This window comes from Xiphophorus couchianus, chromosome 23 (genome assembly GCF_001444195.1).
Source record: "Xiphophorus couchianus chromosome 23, X_couchianus-1.0, whole genome shotgun sequence".
Taxonomy (NCBI): domain Eukaryota; kingdom Metazoa; phylum Chordata; class Actinopteri; order Cyprinodontiformes; family Poeciliidae; genus Xiphophorus; species Xiphophorus couchianus.
Genome location: NC_040250.1, coordinates 6,813,599 through 6,837,492, shown reverse-complemented (window position 1 = coordinate 6,837,492; position 23,894 = coordinate 6,813,599). Strand labels below are relative to the sequence as shown.

The 23,894-nt window shown below is 36.6% G+C and overlaps 2 protein-coding genes across 10 annotated transcripts in view; one reads left to right on the top strand and one right to left on the bottom strand.

Annotated features, from left to right (window-relative positions):
* The window catches only part of dlg3 (discs, large homolog 3 (Drosophila)), a 115,657-nt gene extending 113,574 nt beyond the window's left edge, over positions 1–2,083 (top strand). For all 9 annotated transcript variants that reach the window (XM_028009550.1, XM_028009549.1, XM_028009551.1 and 6 more), the window contains one exon: positions 547–2,083. In XM_028009550.1, the coding sequence (XP_027865351.1) occupies positions 547–653 (107 nt within the window). In that variant the 3' untranslated portion in view covers positions 654–2,083. The remainder of the gene's footprint in view (positions 1–546) is intronic.
* Positions 1,784–20,351, bottom strand: tex11 (testis expressed 11). The gene is made up of 29 exons (XM_028009556.1): positions 20,224–20,351; positions 19,478–19,590; positions 18,608–18,692; positions 18,382–18,461; positions 18,217–18,297; positions 17,984–18,103; positions 17,705–17,785; positions 17,499–17,584; positions 17,373–17,430; positions 17,197–17,292; positions 17,046–17,127; positions 16,399–16,477; positions 16,120–16,271; positions 15,347–15,432; positions 15,111–15,248; positions 14,252–14,354; positions 14,048–14,172; positions 12,942–13,027; positions 12,414–12,467; positions 12,280–12,320; positions 10,870–10,947; positions 10,694–10,764; positions 9,191–9,304; positions 8,937–9,009; positions 8,709–8,858; positions 7,118–7,226; positions 6,922–7,042; positions 6,248–6,415; positions 1,784–4,757 (listed from the first exon to the last, which is right to left on the bottom strand). Exons 1-29 carry the CDS (start codon positions 20,249–20,251, stop codon positions 4,686–4,688), a joined length of 2,730 nt encoding a protein of 909 aa, XP_027865357.1. The 5' UTR covers positions 20,252–20,351; the 3' UTR covers positions 1,784–4,685.
* Positions 20,352–23,894: the final 3,543 nt, after the last annotated feature.

The following is a 23,894-nucleotide window of genomic DNA, read 5'->3' as shown; positions in this document are numbered from 1 at the left end:
TCTAAATGCAGTGGGTTGAATTTTCCAAAGAGCCTGTCTGAAATATTCAAAAGAAAAGTTGAAAATGGGTAATGGGAAATAAAAAATAAGAAAAACCAAGGATTTTAACTTCTGCTGTAGTGCACATTGAGTAAAGGCCAATAGAGCTACCAAAACATTCAAAAATAATAAATGAATCTGTTGCCTTTTTGCAGCACGGTAACATAGACGGTTACTAAATGTGCTGTGAAAATATAAATGACTTTTTAATATCTGCTACTGTAGTTCAGTTGTTTTAAATTGTGGCGGTGATAGTGATAACTTTAATAAATATGTGACAAACATACTTTATAAAAGTAAAGAGAAATAGAAAAAAATAGATAATGAAAGAAATCTGGGATTTTATGTTTAAGTCAGATCGCCCAGCCCTAACTGATAACCAAACTTTGTAAATGAGTCTTTGTAATTTTCCCTTGCAGCGTTCCTCAAGGACCATGGTTGGGAGCACTGATTCATTTTACATAAAATCAGGAAGTAAATCTTTTTATTCTGCCTGTTTGTTTGCAGCTATTGTACAGGGTGACTCGCTAGAGGAGATCTACAACAAAATCAAGCTAATCATCGAGGAGCAGTCCGGACCATACATCTGGATTCCCTCCCCAGAGAAGCTCTGAGCTCCCGGCCGTCCAACCTGCAGCAGCGCAGAGCTCCCCTCCTGCCTCCCAGAGACCCCACCCACGTCCACATGCCAACCCCTCTCCCCTGCTCCTCACCTCCTTTTTGCAGATATGTTTCATATCCAGTTTTAGTGTCATCATTATGTTACTCTCTAAATGAAAAAGAAGTCTTTATCACCATTACTGTGACTGTGCACACCCCTGCATGAGTTTCTCAACAAAACCATTCAAGACTGGAATCGCCATTCCAAAGGAATTTGTCAAACGAAAGCAAAAAGGGAAAAGGATTAACTTCCTTTTGTGGACTAGGAACTGCCTGGAGATCGGGTTCAGGAAGGAGGAGTAGTGATTCAAAACGAAGAAATATAGACAAATCATACCAAGTTGGAATACTTTGTAAATGTTCATCAGATCACATTTAAAAAGACAAGACAAGAGGTTGAAGAACAATTAGGGTTTTGTGTTTAGTTTTTTGGGTTTTTTCTAAACGGACTGGATCAAATTTGAGCCCTGCTGATGGTACTGTTCGACGAGTCGTCTCTCTTGTTTATACCGACAGAGGAAATTGGCGGAGGAGCCTATTAAAAAAACATAAAACAAAACTGGTGATCTATTTATCACGAACCAGCTCGCTGTTTGGTCGTCTGGAAAGATGGCAGATCAAGAGGAAGAAACGTGTTGTGAATCTACATTTATATTATAAGATCACAAGATAAATCATTAAGTCCTTCTGAGATTTTACAGCATATTGAAAACTTCACATTTTACACTTCGTTAGAACCGTCATTTGGAGGGCTGTTTAGATTTTTTCCTTTCTTTCTTGTGGGATTTTATTTTATTTTTTAATTCGATTTTATTTTTTGGCTTGTGGTTTTTAGCTGCTCTGTAAAGGACGGGGGTAGAGAAGTGTAACCGGGCTCTCTGCAAAACACCAAACTGCCTTACATCTAAAACAAATTCTGTTTTGTGACTACCTGTTGTCTGTGAGGGAGGCTGAAAGCAACCAAAGAGGGCGAGATCTTTACATTTTGTGCCCTCAAAGAGCCAGGAGGTCAGACGTTAAGTGCAATAGATCAAAAATCAAGTCTTGCCTCCCTTTACTTCCTTTTCAAACCTTTTTTTTCCTGTTTTTTGTGTGTAATCAAACAATTTGGCTTTTTCCAATCCAGACAGGTAGAGCCTCCCGACTCATGTTGAGCAGTAGACGACCCCATTACACTCTCTGCCTTCCAGGACGATTCACTTCTGATTGGTCACATGGTACTGTCCTATCAGCTGCTGCCGCTGTGTGTGGCGGCCTTAAAAACGGGTAGAACAAGACAATAATTGTATTGGATGTTCTAACAATTAAAGAGTCAGTATAACCTGTTTTTGAATTGTCCCCCCTCTGCCAAAATGAGAAAACACTAAAGTTGGGTTTGAGTAAATCTTTTTATGCTTTGTGTATCTGTAAACCTTCTTGATGCTGAACCACTGTGTTGAGCTCTTAGAGGTGATGCCGGATTACTAAAAGAGGGCCACTCCTGCTCCATGTTTAATTGGACATCATCGCCTTCTCTCCTGCAGGACTCGCATCTCGACATTGAAAACGATCGAAACCGTGACCCAAGACCTCTGAACCCTCTCAGCCTTTTAGTTTTTTATATTTTAATTCTTCTGCGTTTAACTCGACTGGAAGCCAGACGTCTGGGGATCCCCCTTCTCTCTTTCTCTCTCTCTCTCTCTCTCTTTCTCCTGCTCACACAGCACCTGTACACCTGCGGGCGTTTTTTTCCCTATCAGGTGTGCCCGCCTGCCAGGCACCACTGCTTAACCAGCTGTCATTACCTGTGTCAAAACCAGAGTTCAGGGAATAACCGAAGGGAACAGAGCCATTTATAAACTGCTTGCAGACTGTTTCAAAACGGTGTGGTAGCTGAACAATGTAAATAAGCCCCTCCCCCACACGTCCCCTCCTCACCTGTGCTTCATGCATGTGTGACTCGAACTCGGACAGACAGGTTTTATAGACCGCAGACGTCAGGTAAGTAAAAGTCTGAGCTACTCCTGAGCTTCAAGCTCCGTTCGAAAATGTGCTGCAACGTCAGTATTTCTCATGGGAACGGTTAGCTAGCGAGACGGGGATCCAGTTCCCTGGAGTAGGGAACTGTCTACGTGGGATTTCTTGTCTGGGTGTATAGATCCAAAAAAGAAGATGTAAAATAAAAGCAATGCAGGCGGAACCCTCCATCGTTAGACGCTTAAAGTCGGTCCTCTCTGGTGTTCAGCGGACATCCAGCTGACTGTTAATAACGTGTGTACTCATACCTCGGTCAGCCGCGTCAAAGCCCAAAGAACTCAATATCACTCCTATTTCCATTGAGGTTAACGGTACCTGAACGCATCTGTGTGTGTATAACTGGCCAGGGACGTTCTGATGAGAGACATGATGCGTTTTATTTTTATTTTATTTTATTTTATGGGGGGAAGGGGTCGGGGAGGGGGCTCAGGCTTTTCTTTTTCTTTTTGTTTGTACTTTTGGGGTGATGATATGTTTCTGTTCTGGCACATTGTGCAGTAAGTGCTTGCAAACATGAACCCTTTGATTGTACAGTAGTTTCCTTCCTGTCACTGCAGGTGGTACAGCCTATCAGGACACTCGGCCTCATGGTCTTCCCTGTCCTAGTCATGAGGGAACGCGGTCCTGCAACTTTTTTTGTTTGGGTTTTATTTTGGGACTTGACGAGAGTTTATTTGTTTGAAAATAAAATATGTGACTCAGTTATAATCTTGATGTGCTTGTCATTCTGCTTTAAGTGGCTCGGGCAATCAAGTGCAAATTTTAAACCCTTGGGGTTCGTTTTATTTTGGCCATAGAAATAATAAGTCTAAGGAACATAAATAATGTATTTTTCAAATTTGTAAGCCTTTAAATGATGGTTTTAGTGATTAGTTTTGTTTTTCTCTTCCTTTTTTCCCCTATAAAAATGCAATGTTTTAGGGGAGTCAAATGTTTGCAACATCGATCAATTTTTAATATTTAGGCAAAATTGTTTGTCCTTTAGACACAAAAAAGAAGCTCCTATAAATAATGCCATAGAAACATTGTGTATTGATATACGTTTTCCATCCTGTGTGTATGGAGGGCCAAAAGGGACAAAATTAAACAAATATATAATTAAATCATAAAAAAAATGCACCATGAAATAAATAGTTTAATAGATACTGCAGTTAATTTAATTGCATGTTACATTTAGTTAAACATAACTTTAAATAAATGCTTAATTTTACCATTTAATAAATGTCATTAAATGGTTAAAATACAAACTTACAATTGTGGATGAAGATATTTAATTTTCTGTTAACTCACCAATCAAAGTCAAGGGGCGGTGCTAAAACTGGTCTGTAGTTTGGATTTTAATCATTTAATGAGATTTTATACATAAATTGTAAAACATTAAATTAAACCTTTATTTCAATGTTGCATTTATTCCTGATTTAATTATGTATTTTTAAAATGTTGTCCCTTTTGGCCTTCAATATAATTGGTAGAAACACCAATTATAACCAAATGTTTTGCGTGAAGTTTTAAAAGTTAACATTTCTCCACACTTTGCCACCAGATGGGAAACAGAGCATGAAATTTATAGGGCATTTGAACACAAAGGAATGAAAAGTAAAGCTAGATTTAAAAAAAAGTTTGTTAAATGAGTCAACAGGACAAAAAAACTTCAAATGGAAACATTAATATGCATATAAAACAATACTATTACATTTCATTCAAAATACAAAATCTAGCAAGTTTTTATGGAATTTATATTCAGACAAAGATATGGGAAAAAAACAGGAGGGTTTAATAGTTCACTAGAAAATGAATGAAAAATCGTCGGCAAACTTTCTGAACAGATCAAGCTGTAATAAATACTGTCGTCTTCCAGGAAGCCCGGATATTTGAACGTAAAGAACTTTTACCTGTAACAAACTGATGGGATGAACCTGCTAGGTTCTCCTTCACAACACAGAACATCGAGGTGAGAAGAACTGAGCGTTTTACTCCTCTGTGTGGATGTTTTTCTTCGCTTTGTCCAGTCTGTCCAGGATTTCACTGTAGAGCCCACTCATCTGTGGAAACAAACATTTAACTTGATTTTTATTATTTTTTTAAAGCATCATGAGCTGAAAACACATCACAAAAATTTCACTGGTCATCAATCATCACAAGTATACAGGTACTTCTCAAAGAAATATCAAAGAAAAGTAGATTTTTTTCACTAATGTTGGCCTTGGTTGGGGCTCCTTTTGCATGAATTACTGCATCAATGCAGTGTGGCATGGAGGCAATCAGCCTGTGGTTCTGGAAGCCCACACTGCTTCTAGATTCCCATCGATTTTCTGTGGGGTTAAAGCTCAGGCCAGTACCACCACGGGCGTTGGACCAGCTTTGGTACACTGTGGGTCGGTACCAAGTCATATCTCTGAAGTTTGTCAGCAGGGGAAGCAGGAAGTGCTCTAAAACCTCCTCTCAAACGGCTGCGTTGACTTTGGACTTCATAAAAACGAGCAACATGGATTCTGTTTCTCCGCTCTTCCTCCAGATTCTAATTACCAAGTAAAATGGAAACTTTACCTTCATTTGGGAAGGTTTTAGACGTCACCATCTTCTCAAGGCTGCAGTTATCCCTACTGCTTGTATGCCTTTTCCTATACGTTTTTCCTTCAACTTAACTTTCTATTAATATGCTTGTTTATACGCTCTAAACACTGTTCTATACATGGCTAAGCCTTTGTGGAAAATAACTCTTAAGTAATAACATTTTCTAAGACGATTTGTTTTATTAGCAGTAAGTCAGAATTAAAACTGAAGGCCTGCGCTAACCACACTACATATCCCATAATACACCTCTAGTTACTGGACAGTGTTGGTAATGCTGGAAAAACAATGCATCTGTATGACTTCCTTTTTTTTTTATTACTGAAATAAATTCACTTTTCTATAATTTTCTGAAATTCAAGTACGACGATTTATTAGGGCCATTGCAGATGGAAAGAAAATGGAAAAGCGATTTTCTGCCAGAATGTTTCTAGGACAATTTATTGGAAATTTATGAGTTTCAAAAGTCAAAAATCTGCCAGAAAATTTTGAAATAAATCTCAGAAATTTTCTACAAAATACATTCCGAAAAATTAAAAATGTTTAACATTTGCAGCTTGTAAATTGAGTTTTTTAGTGGAAATTTATTTCTTTTGTTCTATCTACAATGGCCCCAATATGCCGTTCTATGCACAAACACTTATGTTTACTTGCAAAAAAAAGAAAACACACACGTTTACAGATTTGAGTCCAATAAGAATGATGACTATACGGAAGACTATTAGTGCCACTGAAAAATGTTATAATTTATGCATCATCAGGCAAATTTAATCTTAAAAGTATTACATGAGAAGAAACTATGTGATTATTTTTATATGCTAACAACATAATTGACATATCTGTTTGGTTATTTATTTGGATTTTGACATAAATTGACAGAATTAGAATTTTGAGAAAAATGTCCAAAGCTTATCATATTTTTGGACCTAATCCTTTTCCGTACATGACTCCGATGCTCTACCTGCATCTCGTAGCTCTCCCGCAGAGACCCCAGGTGTCGGATGAAGCTCATGGCGAGGCCGCACCACTTCTCGGCTTCGTGGTACTGGGCCAGGCTGTACAGCAGAATCCCGGCGTTCCACGCCTGAGTCAGCAGCCACAGCGTCTCCATCTCTGGAAAGCCGTCCGGCTGCGGAGGAAAGCAGGAAGATGTTAGAAAAAAGGCTTTTTAGCAGCGGCCACCTGGATTGACTAAAGTTCCCTTTACTCAGAAACTTTCATCAAATCCTGCCATTTTGTGTGTTAACCTTTTTACTAACTCGTTTTAATAATTTCATTCATATTCTCTAACACTTTTAATCTTGTCCCTTTACTTTGATCCAAAGATTTCGACAGCTTTCAAGTAATAACTGCCTCTGAAAGGGGAAATATGCAGCGCCTGAAAGGCAGTGTGATGTTTCAATAATCCCACATCTCTTTCAGAGGCGCTGCTCACCGGGAGTGGGACGATTTCTGCAGAACATTAACATTCAAATTGGCAGGAAGGGGTGGTGAATGGAAGCATCTGCTAATTGAAGTGTGGCTGAAAGCCCATTGATAAAAAAAAAAAAAAAGAGGTTTCCAAGAAACAGCGGGCAGCGGTAGAGTGGAGAAGAGGGGGTTAATTATGGAGCAGTTCTGTTGGCGCTGGCTCACCGCGGCTGAGATGATGGACAGAGCGTCCTCGAAATAATCCCACAGCTCCTGCAGCACGCGGCTCTCCACCTCGGACACGCCGCTCGGCAGGGACAGCTTGATCAGGCTGTGGACGTACTTACTAAGACGGAGACGCACAATTAGAAATTCTGGTTCTAGAAATAAGAAAGCATGTTTTCATGTGGCGCAGCGCTGCCTGCAGTGCGTCGGGTCGGCCTGGGGTTGCTTCCTGTGCAGGGAGAGAGCGGCTCTCAGGGCCATCTTGCAGAGCTGAGGGAAGTGGGCTGGAGGCTCCATGGCTAAGCCTTCATTAAGAAAAAAACAGAATAAATACTTAAAACTGCAGAATGTAACTTTTATCAAAAATATTTGATGAACCTATATTTTTGGTTCATCAAATATGAACCAAAAATTGTTATGTTATGACAATGTGAGGCATAAAATCTGCGAAAAAAACCCCAGCTCCTCTGCGTTCTCCCAGTGCTAACTAGAAACAACCAATCAGAGGCAGGAGGCGGGTCTTAGCGCTGTCAATCATCTCCTCGTTTGCTTTATGCTACGCTGCAGCTAGCATATTCTGTATGCTCAGTTTAGTTAGCGTAGCCACAGATGATGGCGGATAAACAATGTTTCTGCAATGTTGTTTCTCCACCCTACACGAGATTAATTGACAGCGCTAATTGACACTCTCCCTGCAACCAATCAGAGGCAATCCTGCCTCTGATTGGTTGTTTTTGGACTGGAGCGGCAATAGTAGTTCAGAGCTGAGGCAGATGAGATCCGTCTTCTCACGGATTATCTGTCTTGTACTACACTGTCACATGGTCATAGATTTAACAAATATTTTTAAAATATTTTTTTACAAAAGTTAAATACTGCAGTTTTAAGTAATAACGTTTCAGATAGGATTAAAGAAAATCTCATATTTTCTGATTAGGCCGGTAGCAATAACAAATTCTGCTGGATGATAAATTGTCCCAGAAATTATTGCGATTATATTGTCCATTTTCAAGTCATATGTTGATGATAGCAAACTAATGCAATGTGCCCTTTCAAAGGTCAATAAACGTGTAAACACTGTAAATGGAGGATATAAAAGATATTAATCATCACAATGGAAGTTATCAAGCTTATTTTTATTTATTGTGCAATTAATTGCTTTACTACTTATTTCTGATTTTAATCAATACTTTTTTTTCCTCGCTTTCTTTTCTAATGAAGAAATGACATTTATTTTATTTATTTCAATCAACCCTTCCGTTAGTTTTGCAATTTGTAGAACTGGGGCCAGACTACGAGAATTTTGGTTTAATTACGATAACATAATTATAACAAAATAAACATGCAATTTTAGTAGAAGAAAGTCTTAAAAAATTGGGAGGAAAAAGTTTCTTTTTTGATAAGATTGGATAATCAATTATTTTAGTGTAAAATTACTACTTCATTCTCCAGATCTTATGACTTAATTCTTGTAATATTAAGACTTTATTCTGTATTATTTAGACTTAATTGTCATACAACTTTATTCTCATATTACTATGACTGTATTATTATAACATTATGACTTTATTCTTGAAATAAAAAATAAACAAAATATTAAAGGGACCATTAAATTTTGAGTTCTAGTACCAAATGGATAGAAGTTGTAAAACACGCTTGTCAAACAAGATGGAGGGCCTTGGATGAAAAAAATAAATAAAAAATCCTGATTTTCCAAAACTTAAATCTTCAAAACCGATTGATAAAATCAGAGTTAGTTTCCTCTGATTAAATGAGTGTTTATTAACCTGCCATGGTCTCCAACACTTTGGTTTCAACATGTTCCAGCTCTAGGACAGACTCCAGAATCGTCTCCACCTTCGGATCGCTCAGCTTTGCACGAGCCTCGAACTCGTACAGCAGCAGCAGGGAGTCCGTCGGGTCCGCTGGAAGGTTGCCTTCAAATCCAGTTAGACAAATATTTGTTGAACTAACTCCCACTTCCTGTTGGTTTCTGTTATTTTCGCTTGCTGTACCTGATGCTTTCAGGGTTTTGCAGACCTCCCAACAGGCCTGAATGTGCTCCAGAGCCAGAGTGAGATCCTCCGCCTGTGAAACCAATACAAGGATTCTGGATTTACTGGCGCCATCTAGTGCCCGGCTCTCCTCCCGATACCAACACCGGTAATGTGGTTAGTCACCTCTCCTCCTCTCCACTGGTCTTGGTACATTTCCATCCTTTTTGATGGTGAGCGTGCTAAATGTAGAGGATGAGGAGTGGGTGGCACACCTGGGTGGAGTGAGGAGACTTCCTGCAGAGCTCCAAAGAGGCAGCAGCTGCCATCAGCAGAGACGTCCTCTGGCCCATGAGCAGAACGCGGTCAGGAGGGCACAGCAGGGAGAGCTTTAAGGTCAAGCAGAAAAACAAATTATTTATCTCTGGCAACTAAAGGAAAACAGGAATGCACTGCTTTAACTCAGTTTAACCTGAAGTGAAAACATTTATGTTCTGATTAAATTATTTTAGCAACTAAGACATGAATAAAAATGAGATAATGTTGGAAAATACAACCACTGTCCAGCTGAAACCAGAGGTTTACATTAGGTGTGCAACGATTGTAGTTTTCTAGCAGATCGCTGATTACCGATCTTTAAAAATCCTGACCTGCCGATTCTGATTTTGGCTGATACCAATTTTTTAAATTTTTGTCTGAAATGTTGCTAAATATAGCAAGAATGCCGCTGAGTTGACAACAGTGAGTGATTTAAAACGTGCAGACATGACTTGGTGGGTCAGTCTGCCAGTCAAACCTCTTGCTGCAGAGCAGAAGAGGACAGTGGCTGATTTCTAGACCTTTGTTGAGATAGATAAGATCCTCTTCACATCCAAGTATCGGCTGATCACTGATCTCCCAAAATTAAGGAAATTGGCACCAATAAATTAGTCCACCCCTAGTTTATGTACACCAGATAAAAAAACCTTTTTGTTCTCACTGTCTGAAGTTAAATCAGGCCAACCTTCTCTTATTTTAGTTCAGTTCTAACTACTAAAATTATTTATCTTTGCTAAAACATAAATAATTGTATGTTTTCAGATAAAGAATCTATAAGAGATTTATTTACTCATGTCTTTAATATCAGAAGTTTACATACCGAATGATGATTGTCTCTTTAAATAATGACATGACGATGTCATGGCTTTTAGAAACAGCTTTTAACCACTAAACCCTGTTAATACAATTTTAGAAATATATTAAAATATGCATATGAACACAGAATTCAATTCCTTTTTTAAATAGGAAAATAAACATTTTATTGCCTTCTGTGCAATAACCTAGCATTCTTTTAGTGAATTCGAGCCGGTTCAGGTTAAAACTTTACCACTGAAAAAGTTTTGGGTAGAACATATTTACAGACAAAGGTGCTTTCATCTGAAGTGTAAAATGTATAATATGTATTTTGTACAAGTTGGGCTTAATTACTGTTCTGAATATGTTGTTTTATCAGAAAATGACACGTTTGGAGTCTGCATACTCCAGTTAACAATCAATAGTTTCATCCCTTGGTTCATCCCCATTTTGGGGGGGAATCGAGCCAAACGCTGGCACTCCGGCTCTCCTGACGCCTCGTATTTATATTTTTTAAATTAAGTTAACAATGCATTGTAAACAAACAGGTCTAAGTTATGTAAAATGCTAAAAAGGTGAACGGTAAAACTGTCTCTTGTCAAAGCAACATTTAATTCCTTAATTGTGCCTAAGTCAGCCATGACGGGGTCAACCGGCACACTTACCTGGTAGGACAGCACAAAGAAATCCCTCATTCCGTCAGGTCTGCTCTCGCACTGCAGAGCCGAGTTCCAGGCTGCAACAGAAGCACCCACACACCGACAAAATGAGGCTGCCGCAAGATTTTAGGTGATAGCACAGCGTGTCATGTTAAAGTGGCAAGGAAAGAAAGAGTCGGTACCAATCTTTCTGAACCAGTTAGCGTCCTCAGCGCGCTGCTCAGCAGTCATATGAGACTGGTGTGAAATTGTGTGCAGAGCTGTTGGGAGGAGAAAACTTTCAGGGTTATGGAGACCTTAGAGGAAATGCAAAGTAAAACAGCTGAAACCAGATATTTACATACACCAGGGGTGTCAAACTCAGTAAATGTTCTTAAAGGTCCGGTTGTGCCACAATGTATTGATAAAATTAAGCTGTTAAAATATTAATAATTAGCTGCCCCTCCAGGATTTTGTGATTGTTCGTGTGTTTTTTTTGTAATCAAAATCACAGACTTGGTGGTGCTAATTCAGAAATATTCCTAAGGAATTTTTGGGATATTTGCGCTAATGTATCATGTAAAATGTGACTTTTTGTTACTCGCTGTATTAATCACAGAATATAATTCGACATCAAGTAAGGCTGAGGCAGCAATCTCTTAAACCCGGTGTTTTTGAACAATTTTAAGAAAGAATTGCAGTATAATCAGAAATAATATGGGGATTTGTTGATTTTGTGTGGATTTTTCGGATTTGTGAAAAACTGGACGGATTTATTGATATAATAAGTCAAGTGGGCCATATAAGAATCTACGGCGGGCCAGATTTGGCCCCCGGGCCTTGAGTTTGACATGACATACACTGAATAAAAAGATGCTTAACTTTTTCCACTTATATTAAATAAGACTAAACTTTCTGAATCAGTTTTAAAAACTTTGAAGGCCTGTTTAACGCAAGAAGGATGACGACTAGACCAGGAATGAAACGATTATTTAACTGGTGGAAACAATCAATAGTGACAAATAAATTATTAAAATAATCATCTACTAATCTAGTAATTGATTAGTTGTTAAATGGCGTACACAGACTCAGAAAAATGCTATTTGCTGAAAGAACAACATATTGAGAGCAAATATTAAGACAAAACTGTAAGAAAAACATATATTTTAAATAAAAGATTTAAAAAAAATCTTAATATATCTGTTAAATATGCTCTAACAAAAATTCCCCAATTGGCATAGTTTTAGCTCCACCTGGTTCAAATCTCCTATTAAGAACCTTTTGCTATCCAATTATCAATCGATTAATTCATAAATAATTAACAGATTAGCTTTATACTGTTGATGTTAGAAGGATTTTTAAAGCTGTTTATGTCCCCCATTCGGTAGATATTGATGCATTATTTATCAATTAAAATACTTACTGACATACCCAGATACTGCCTAAAATTAGAAATTTTTCCCATCCAAACATACGGCACTATTTTGTCGTGTTTATTAAAATGTTATAAATAATATTGATAATCCTAGATGACATTAAAGATAAAAAATCTAGAGTGAAATAAATGTAAATCCATCTGGTTTCAGATGTTTATTAGTTATAAATCTGCTCACCCTGTTTCAGATACGGCAGGAGTTTGTCCAGATTCACATCCCTGCAAGGATTGATTGTTTTAGATGTATAACCTTAACCAAAGAGTCCATTATATAATTAGTTTTTTAATTTTTTTTTTTACATTTTGCCTCACCTCAACTGATCAGCTGAGTTTTCTGCTGAGGAGAACACGAGTCGGACCAAACACCTGTGAAAATAAAACAAAGAACCCGGCGTTGACCTCATTTTCTTTCACCTACTAACATTGTTATACAGAAACACAGTTTCTGTGGGAAAGCTGGAGAAAATGGGTCAGTGGATCATTGGAGGTGACCGAGAAGCAGAATCACTACAATCTGTAAGGCACACCAGCTACAAATAATTACTTTATTTATGCAAATCCAGCAACAGACCCACCAAGCACTGAAATTTTATATCTGACATCATTTTATATAATTTAGATTTAATATTGAATTGTTGCTTTTAAGTTTATGAAGGTAAATGAATAAAAAAAATAACATCCTGTTGCAACATCCACTATGAAAAGTGAAAAGAGAGCAAGAAGTTACTCAATAATTACAAAAACATTCAAGGCTGTATTCATTAAATCAACAATACAAGCTGCAAACAATATATCATTCTCCTCATTATTAACACATAAGTATAAATATATTTTACTGACCTAAGACCCATCAGAACGTGAGCTTCGTCTTTTGAGTTCTCACATAAAACCTCCAGAGCTTTCACTGCAGTTTCCTGTCTTCCATTCTGTCACACACAAACAAACGTTCCCATCATGAATATTCAAAACAATCAGACATTATTTAACTGTAATTATCAGTTAAATAATCAGTTTAACCTCAAAAACCTATTCATATCCTGTGACTTTTATGAGATAAAAAGCAATTAACTGTGAAAGGAAGTAGTATATATGTCTATAAAATATATATATATATAAAAAGTGTGGCGACGTTTGTATTCACTGAAGTAAAATGTAACGATTCCTTGAATGACTTGAGTATCTCGATTATTAAAATTCAAAGAGGAAAATTACCTCCCTCGAAGCTTTGTTAAATTATGTTTTATTATTTAGTGCACCGTGTGGCGGCCAGGTGATTATTTATGTTGCGCAGTGTTCTCTCTTCCACCTTCGAGTTGTTGACAAAAGCTAAGTGTTAGCAGTCCAATTTCAAGTTCGGTCTGGGTGGATTTCATTGATTGATGATAATGTCCGCCTTTCTATCGTTTTTAGAGCCAATGTTGATATCCGACAATAATACTGAGTATGGCAGTATTTACCAATGTTTTATTTGATCAATTTTCTTATTTCATTACTCAATTAATAATCAGAATAATCGATAGAATACTCAATTACTAAAATAATCATTTACAACATCTCTACATTGAAGTCTGTCTTGGTAATGTGAAAAAAGTTAAAAACTTTTACAAGTCACTGTATATTTGCTTGCAGTTTGATAATATGAACATAAAGAATGCTACACATTTATATGTTTTGAGCTTTTCAAGATGGAGTACGTTTGATTCATGTTATTACTCCTCCTGCCCAACAACATATGGTCCAAGTGACGACATCATGATTCCTCATCACCGTCCTACACATAAACACGCTCATTTGTGTTGAACTGAACATGTGTCCGAACTGCAAGGAGCACTGATAAGGCGCGCTAATCATCATAATAACACCACGGCACTGGGAAATGTGATGAATTTTCTATTAGACCTAATCTCGTGATTGGAACGAGTAACGAGCGGTGTGATGAATTCTACCTCCAGAGCAATCTGAGCTGCCAGACAGAGGAGACAGGAAGCTGCGCTCTCTGATAGCAGCAGCCTGTCTTCGCTGGATACAGGCGACTTGGACAGGACTCCCATCGCATTCAATGCCTCTACAGCTGTTGCAAAGAAACAACACAAATAATTTGCTGAAGAAAACAAAATTGTCTCAATAAAGTTATAGTTTAATGTATATACCTTTCTGTACGTTGTCGTCCTGAACAGCAATCTTGTAAATGCAGAACTGAGTGAAGATACTCTCAGGATCAGACCTTTCTGCTTCTTTAATTGCTTCTTTAGCCTGAGGACACAAATGTAAACAATTTTCAGAAAATTACTATTGATATTTAACATTTTGTGCTTTTTTAATACTTTCATTTATATCTCTACTGTTTCTAAAAACAGATCAAACGCTTTAAAAAACATCCAGCCATTTTTTGTCAATAAGTTAATGTTTTTTGGTGTCTGAAAAATGAGCCCTTTCAAAAGCCTCCAGAATGCAACATCATCGAGCAACACCAGCAAAGCCCAGATCTTTACCTAGCAACCCAAACTGAGCTCCAGCACCTTTAGGTCAGCTAATTTTACCATTGTATCTGCTGTACAATGGCTACTAGAAAAGACGAGTGTTGTGTTTTTGACTTACCATTCAGAAACCATTTGATGCATTCTTGTTGGTTGTGCAGGAGGCTCCATTTCTGCTTTTCAAAAATGTGCGGTTGTATAATTGCGCTTCGTTTTGCAGCTATTTTCATGTGCAAGTATAAAAGTTGGCCAGAAGCAGCTTATTTGTGTTTAAAGTGACAAGGGGCCCTAAAATGGGTCATTCTGAAAAGAGCTCAAAACAGGCAGAACTGACCAGACTAAAATCTCATTATCTAAGAATGATTTTGTGCAAAAAATGTAATGAACATGTTTTGTATAACCCATGACCTATCCTAACCTGTTTAAGTAAGCATTATAAGTCACATTTAACAAAAATCAGCTGATTTGATGTGCATTAACTACTGCAGCAGAATAATTTCAATCAGAGCAGCTGATGCTTGGATAATTTTACCTTTTCTAACTGCTGCAGATGCAGCAGGCAGGACGCTCTGTTCCTCTGCAGCTTGGCTAGATTTGGCTCCATCTGACCTGCCTTGAAGAAGCTGAAGGAGTAGTTATACCACTGTAGAGCCTCTGCATAGTTACCAGCCTGAAATGACAAAGCAGAGATAATCAGCTGGAAGAGGTTTTTAATCAAATGGTATTAAATCAGATTTTTTTTTTTTGGGTAAAATAAGTTCAGCACACCTCAAAATGTTTTGACGCCTGATCCCACAGTATGACATGCAAACTGGTCAGCGCATCTGGAGTGAGCTGTTTACCACTGTAGTGGCCTGTGGGAGGTAAAACTGATTTTTACATACAGGGTTTGTAAAGTTTTCCAAGGTTTTTCAAGCATTTCAAGGTTAAGTTTTTTTCTACTTTTCCAGCACAAATAAACTAGAAAAAGATAGTTTCAATTCACTATGTTATATCATTTATTACTGTTAATAATAATGTCTTGAGATAGAATCCTACATTTTACAGCAGGGACAAGATAAACTAAAATATAAAAAACTGTTTTGAAATCTTCCATTTCACTGGTCAGAGAACAAAACACTAATTTAACAAGAAATATCCACAATTTCAATAACTTTGTTTAAGGTATAAAACATTGCCCAACATTTCAGATTACACAGATCAGTAAGTTATGAAGCCACTAGGAATAATAAGTAATCAAACATAAAATAAAATAATGCTATTGATAAATTTTCTGGCATTTAGCAAATAAAATAAAATTTGGTAGTTCTAACTAACCAAAAAAAAAAAAACAATAGAAGTTTAGTCTGATTTAATTTCAGACAGTGAGAAAATATATATATTTATTTACTTTTAAACATCTGGTTTCAACTGTAAATGTTTTCCAAATTTAGGCTTTTGATCAATCACTAGAAGGCTCTTTACTACCAATTTTAAGCACCTGCATAAAAAAAAATGCAGCACAGTTGCAATAATTAAAAATAATCTGATTGCAACAGTACCAGTGATGATGTCTTCTATCTTCTGTTTGGCCAGCAGCTCTTTGTTTCTCTGCAGCAGCAGCTCAACGTGCAGCACAAGAGCAGCGCCCAGGTCAGGGGACGAGCCAAAGTGCTGACACACACACTTCAAATACTCAAACGCCAGCATTTCTCTACAATAATCACAAAAACATCCCAGTTTAGGCTGGACAGGAGGGTTCATGTACATGTATACAGTACATGTCAATTTATTGTTAGGTGGAAATAAAGGTGGAAAATAAATCAGGATTGTTTTTTAACCTGTCTTCAGACATGAGAAGTTTCACTGCGCTCTGACAGACTTCAAGAGGAACTTGTGATTCCAGCATCTCATCAAGTCCTGGAAAAATGTTTGCAAAACGCTTTAAAATGTGAATCTCAAAGTCATCTGTAGAACGTTTTTTTCACATTTTGTAACAATAAAACCACAAATACCATCATATTTTATTTGGGTTTGAGAGTGATGCAAATTACACATGGTTTAGAATTTGTTTTTAGAAATAAAAATTTGATCATTGAGATGTGCATCAACAATGAAAATAAAATCAAAACTCTATAATTACAGCTACAAGTCTTTTGGATATAAAGTTTTGAATTTAAAGACTTTAAAGATTTTATTTTATTCACATTTTGTACATTTTTGTACTTCAATTTGCATCTTAAATGTTAAGTTTTCCTTTCACCTCCCAGTTATGCGCCACTTTGTAATGTTCTACCAGATTAAATTAAATTGAATTATGTCCCTGTAGCTTAAATTTAAGTGAAAAATACAAAGAAAGTCTTGTCTCCCTCCATCTTGAACCTCCCAGTACTTTCAAAGACTCCCTGAATGTTCAGGTAGCAACGCCCCTCTGTCCAATGTTAATGATATTCTGTATAAATAATTCATTGAGCCTTTATTAACTAACCTGCTCTGATGTGATTGTCTGAGGCCTCGGATCTCAGGAGGATTCTTATCTTTAAATACAGCCCAGATGTGCTCACACACTCCTGCCAAATTCATACAGAGACAATCAAACACAAAGCATGACTGTCCTCTAAATCAGTCTTGTGTCTTACCTTGTTGGCCAAGATGACGGCATTGAGCGCCTTCTCCTGAAACCTCTGACAGTCCCACTCTAGATAAACTGTAGCAAGCAGACGCAAAGCTTTGGCCTATTGTGAGAAAAATGGAGCAAAGTTTAAATCTGTAACCATTTCCAGAGATTTTTCTGAACTCTGAACTTCAGTCTCACCAGAACGTCTGGTCCAGGGCCGTACTTTGCACTCGTTTTACCGATGTCGTAGCTTTGGCTGAAAAAGAAGCGTTACTGTTTTCCCTTGCTCTGTTTTTAACAACAAACATTAAATACCATATTTACCTCAACCAGAAAGTACTGTCCTCATACTTCCTCAGATTATAGGTGTCTACACCAAAGTTGTAGCACATGAGGGAGAGGTACGCCGTCTGCGTTCAGAGAGTGAGTTCACAGTTAGCTTCCCCCTCACTTTCAGCAACAATATGCACAGTGAATGTGACAAATCAATAAATAGAGTTGTAAATGTGCAAACGGAGGGATTGTTTTACATCTTTCGGTATCCGCTGCAGCATGTCTTTACATCGCTGCATGTAGACCTTGGCTTCTCCGCTATTCCCTTGGGATACGGCCTGCAAACGAGATCAGACTTGAACTTTTATTATTTCCTGTCAGATATTAAAGATTTCCCCCTCTCATTGTTTCTCAGTTCACATTTTAGCTGTCTCACACTTCACACTGCAAGTCTGTCAGAACAGCACTTGCTGAGCTGCCAAATATCACAAGAACAAATATTCACATCGAAGGTGTCGAACATCACATGCGCTCACCGACTCTGCCTGGTATGACAGAATTCGAAGCAGGTCCTTCTCCACATCCGCCTTGGAGGAAGTAATGTTGGCCGCTGCGTCGCCTCTGGACATCAGCTGGCTGTAGAGGGTTTCCAGGCTCTAGAGAGGTAGAAAACAAAGCATTTTTTCCTAAAAACACCATGTTTCTGTTTGCTCTAAACTTGCACCGACTAAAGCTCTCTCTCTCAGTCTGTGTGTTCATTTTTCTTCACCTTGACAGCAAGCCTCAAGAAATGATCTGCCATCTGGGGATTTTTGCAGTCCAGCCAGGTTCTGCCCGTTTTGCTGGCCATCTGTAAAGATCAGACACTGATAAATGGGCCTTCTCCTCATAAAATGCTGAGCGCTGGTCGAGGAGGGCCTGCAGTGCTGCTCACCAGGATCTGCTTGCGGATGGCGCCCTCTGTTGGATTCTCAGGTTCACAGCAGTAAAGCAGACTGCATGCGACATGACGAACTGCGTGATGAAAATGTTTGAATATGATGCAACATTACTGCCACTAATTCTGTTCACAGCCTTCCTTCTGAGTCTAAACTTTACATCTATCAGCATGAATACTGTTAAAGTTTACATTTAGGCAGATCATGAGATTAGAAGTGTACCTTTGGCTTTTTGAACTTTACTCAGAGCACCACCGGCGTTTTTGGTCACCGACCAGTTCCACAACTGGATGGCACACTCTTCAAGCTGGAAAAGTTACAGAGAATTAATGATGAAACTCACAAATATAGTTCTTTATAAAGTGTTTAATACATGCAACTGAGTCAGAACTAAACAATATAGATAAAAGTCTTGAATTAAACGGCACATTATAAGTGTGAAAGAAGTTAAAACTTTCAGGTTGTTAAAGTATTAACAACTTTAAAGTTTTACTATGTTACAGTTGTATTTTATATGGAAGTAGGAGTAGAAATAGAAGGAAAAGGATGTGTGGTTATTTTAATTTTTACAAATTAAAATCTGAAAATGTGCCATGGATTTGTATCCACTCAATTGGGATTTTATTTAAAAGATGAAAACAATATTTTATGCTTAATTGTGAGGTGAACGAAAATTATTTTGTTTATTTATTATGTTGTTATAAATCTGAAAAGTGTAGCATTTAGAAGTAACTCTCCTTGTTTTCAGTGGAATTGCAACTGCAAGTCTTTTGGAGATTTTCCTACCCGGTGTTCATATCGAAAGACCAAAATGGCTGCCCTCGCTCTTTGCAAAACAATGTGTTGCCACAGATTTTCAATTGAATGTAGGTGCTTGAGTTGAACCATTCTAAGAATATAATATATTGTCATCTAAACCGTTAAGATTGTAGCTCTGGCTGTAAAATGGACCAGTCTCCCACTGCCAACTATATAATGACAAATTTTCCAAGGTATTGTTGATATATTTTGTTTGTTTTCTTACATTTACTTGTCTAGAACAGCGTCAACTAGTAAAATTGGCTATAAATCATGCCCAACAATCTAATCTACCTGTGAATGTGGTATTTTTGACAAAACATCTAATCCAGACACTTTAGAGAAGAGTTTCTCAATGGCCTCATCAAAATCTGGCATCTGTGTCTGCAGCAGGTTCTCTGTGAGAGCTGAGCAAGTAAAAAAGAAAGAGGACAAGTCAACAGGATAATGAGAGCAAAGACATAGGTTTCATGAAGATACATTTAATTTTTAACATGCGTAAAGGCAAAAGAGTCTGTAGGGGTAGCTCCAGAGAGGATTTAACAAAATAAAGTTATCTAATCACATGTTTTCCAGCTTCAGTATCTTTATTTTCATTATGATCCACCAATAATTACACATGTTTGAAATGCCTAAATATTGTAGTATTTGACGTGGGCCAGTTCTAATGTTGTCAGGATTTTAAAAAATCAATAATATGGTACTTTACTTAGCTTTTATAAATCAAATACATTTATAAACAAACTGGGTTTTAGATATTCAAATTAATTACAAATATAAAAATCCAAACCAAATACTTTGTTCATTATCTTCTCTTGTGCATTTAAAAAAGTCGAAAAAGCTATTTAGTAACAAACCTGAGTGGCACAAGTGGACATTAAATTACATTTTCGACCAAAGCAAATAGTTGTCCGCAGTGTAGCTTGTCCGTTAGCTAACGGTCCTGCTAGCATGTAAGCTAGGTTTGTTGCAACAGGAAGTGACACAGTTACAAAGTTTGTTGATTACAATTAATATAAGTCAAATCGTAAATGACTCACTTTTCACAGTTGATACAAAATGCTCCATGTTTGATGTTTCAGAGCAAAGAAAACCCTCAGGTTAGCTTCTTGTTTCCGTTTCACTGACAACTCCAACGCCGCGAAAATCAGCGTGAAGGGAATGCTACGTTCACAGACACTCGGAATTCCAAAGCTCCAATAACATAACAATAAAAACATTTTTTATACTTCTGCTTCAGTTAGAAATATTAAACGTCTTGAAATATAGCAACTTAACCGTTTTAATAACTTGCCTTTTTTGTTTTTCGATTCCATTAATTTTTGGACCTTGAAATTATGTATTTTAAAATCAAACCAAGAACAGTGAATGGAGCATAATTAGTGTTATTAATTTAGTGTTATGTGGAAATGACAACCTCAAATATTCACTGTTTGTTTAACTATAGCAATTACCACGAGTTTTTTTTTTCCATGGTGTATATCCATTCATGCACAAAACCTTTTATTGACAGTAGTATCCAATTCGGTGAACACATAACTTTTAATATTTCAATTTAATTCTAAGCATTTTTTATATAAAGCCTAACTTTGATGATGACAGAATCTGTTAGACTTTCTTCAGTAAAACTTCTTCATATTTTCAGCAGTCTATAAATAAGATCTGAAGTGTCCACTGTGAATTTGGAGCACATTATTTTTCCAGTCATTTACAAATGAAAGCCGAATAGCTTTAATTAAACTCCCTTAAACTCCCTTAAGACAGGCATAACCATTAATTAAAGTTTGGTTATGGTGGAAAATATTTGGTTTATCTTTCAAAAAAGGATTTAATCCAGTTTAAATATTTATGTATTTTTGTTATGTAATGCTTTTGATAGAATAATTTTAAATATTTTCAGTACCAGTAAAATTTGTTTACAGTGAATCCTCCTAAAACATCCAACACGTCAGATTTAATGAATAGAGTACTCAAAAATTGTAAGAGTTTTAATATTTCAACATATTTTTAGCTGTCCAAGAAATTAATCAAGTAAGAGTGAAAAAAAAGTCTACTTAAGTGGAGTAAGTGATCAAATTTTAAATCATTTAATATTTAGAAATTACACCATCAGACAGACTAAAATATAAAGTCAAGAGGAAATTTAGGTGTGTTAAAGAAGAAAAAGAAAAAGAAAAAATGCAGGTGTGTGTCTGTCTGGTGAATTTTTGGTTAGAACATGTTTGTTCTGGGTAGAAAATCCAGAAATTTTACTCAAGTAATAGTAGCGATACTTCATAATAAAATACAGTGTAGTTAAAATACTCCTAAAAGTACATTTAATCAAAAAAGTTATTAGAGTAAATGTAACTGGTTTCTATTTAATGCTTGACTAAGTTTGACAAATCTTTAGTTTTTGACTCAGGCAGCTTTCTGTCTTTGACCCTCAAGTGAAATATGAATAATTTATAACTCTATCATCATCTGAGAAGTAGTTTCTCTCATATAGCAGGCTGTACATTTTAGTCCTTCTGCCAGACATAAAACTGTTTGGAAGGCTGAGGTTCTGCTTACGGGGCTTTAACTGAGCCATCCACTGGAGAAAAACATTTCTACAGGTTCATCTGGGCTAAAAGGAAGAATCCATGCTGTGTGTGTAGAACCAGTCACTCCCCTATAGTGAGCTTTGAACAGAACCATTTAAAATAAATGACTTCAAATCCACCCTCTCAGCAAGCAACTTCCACCAATTGTTCACAAGGAGACTTATCTGTTGCTCCTTCGTCCTCTTTTACGAGACGCCTAATTATAAAACAACACACAGAAACAGCATGAAGCTCAACTCTTCCATTGGTTGCTCTATTTCTGCTTAAACAATCTGCCTACTGTTTTCATTTTTTGTTCTACTTCTACTTGAAAATATTATTTTCCAGCTTGTTTGTACTCTTAAAATGAAGCCTATTCTAGAATTTCTACATTAATTTTTATTTAATTACTGGAAAATTCAATTACACTTAATCATCTTTAACAAATATGCATTATATATATATATATATATATATATATATATATATATATATATATATATATATATATATATAATGTGTTTATATATTGATTCAGTTTCCCTCCTGAATAAATTATATTTGTATAATCAGAAAACAAAACCAGAGTGGACAAAAATTAAGAGTAACACTACATCAGTATATTCTTATGCAAGTAAAAGTAAAAAGTAGTCAGCCACGCAATGTAACTACTATTTTATAAAAAGGTTGTTTGAGCTCTATACCTGATTTAATGTTTAAAAGCAGAGGTGGGTATAGTATCAAGGAACTCTCATGGAAGAGCTGCACTAATTCAGAAGTAAAAGTAAAGAGTAAAAAAAGTATTTCATTACAAGGCTAAGTACTTAAATAACTGATCAGATCATCTAGTTTAATATTTTAAAATACTGTAATCAGACAGAAAAAATTCAAAGTTATCTACAAATTTTGGAATTTTAAAGACTTAAATGAAGAAATTAAAAATAATTAAATGAAATGATTACAAAATAACAGATTCAGCCAGAAGAAATACTTTTCCCAATGAAATTACCAAACAAACCTATGAAACTAATACAGCCAATAATGCAAATAAGGTGAAGTACTTCCAGTGCCGCATTAAAATAAAAAAAGATTGTGTATAAAGAAGAAGTCTCACTTTGACTTAAATTCTAGGTGTGTGTTTGTATCTCATGCGTTTTATTTTTTCTTCCTACAGTGGAGTTACTTAAAGTGGGTAGAGTATCCGGAAATTTACTGAAGTAAAAGTAGTGATACTTTATAATCATATCACTCAAGTAAAAGTGGAGTAAAAATACCACTAAAAATATTCTTTTACTTAAGTAAATGTAATTGAGTAAATGTAAGTAGTTACTAGCCACCTCTGATTATCAGTGATGTCATCAGACAGACAAAAATACAAAATTATCTGCAAAGTCTGGCGTTTCAAAGACTAAAATTAAAAAAAATCAGTACATCTTTTATTTTATTCACTCATTTTCTTGAACAAAAACATGCTTTAAATCAGGGGTCTCAAACTCCAGTCCTCAAATTGCCGCTGTCGTGCAGTTTTTAGATGTGCCACAGGTACAAAACACTGGAATGAAACGGCTTAATTACACTGGAATGAAATGGCTTAATTACCTCCTCCTTGTGTAGATCAGTTCTCCAGAGCCTTGCTAATGACCTAATTATTTTATTCAGGTGTGGTGCAGCACAGGCACATCTAAAAGTTGCAGGGCAGTGGCCCTCGAGGACTGAAGTTTGAGACCTGTGCTTTAAACAAAAGGGAAAACAAAACCATTCAGACCAGAGCCAGCCCAAGACATGTGCTAGCTAAGTTGTTGCTGAGGGCCCCCACACCAGCAGGGGGCCCCCAAGAGCACCAAAGTAGCATGGTAGACAAATATACATATATTTTAAATAACATTGAATATTGCAATCTAAATGCTGTTACACATGGGAAAACAAATTGTGTATTTTTTTTTATAAATAATAATGATTAACCTCTTCCTGCTGCCACTGTTGGGGAAATATAAGCTATTAAATTTAGTATTTATCAGCTGATGTTACTTTCAAATAGTTCCAATAAAATGGCACACTAAAAGACCTCTGTGGATTTCAAAATCTTAAATTTACTTTGTTACTCCTGTAAGGTTAAAATCAATAGTCATAATAGCACTGGTATAATG

Bases quoted from the DNA above. Each gene is read 5' to 3' on its own strand.
- tex11 (XM_028009556.1), bottom strand. From the start codon at position 20,251: ATGGAGCATTTTGTATCAACTGTGAAAA. The intron at 18,298-18,381 runs GTGAGCAGCACT...TGATCTTTACAG, and splicing joins CCATCCGCAAGCAGATCCTG to ATGGCCAGCAAAACGGGCAG. The intron at 16,272-16,398 runs GTTAAAAAACAA...TGATTATTGTAG, and splicing joins CTTCTCATGTCTGAAGACAG to AGAAATGCTGGCGTTTGAGT.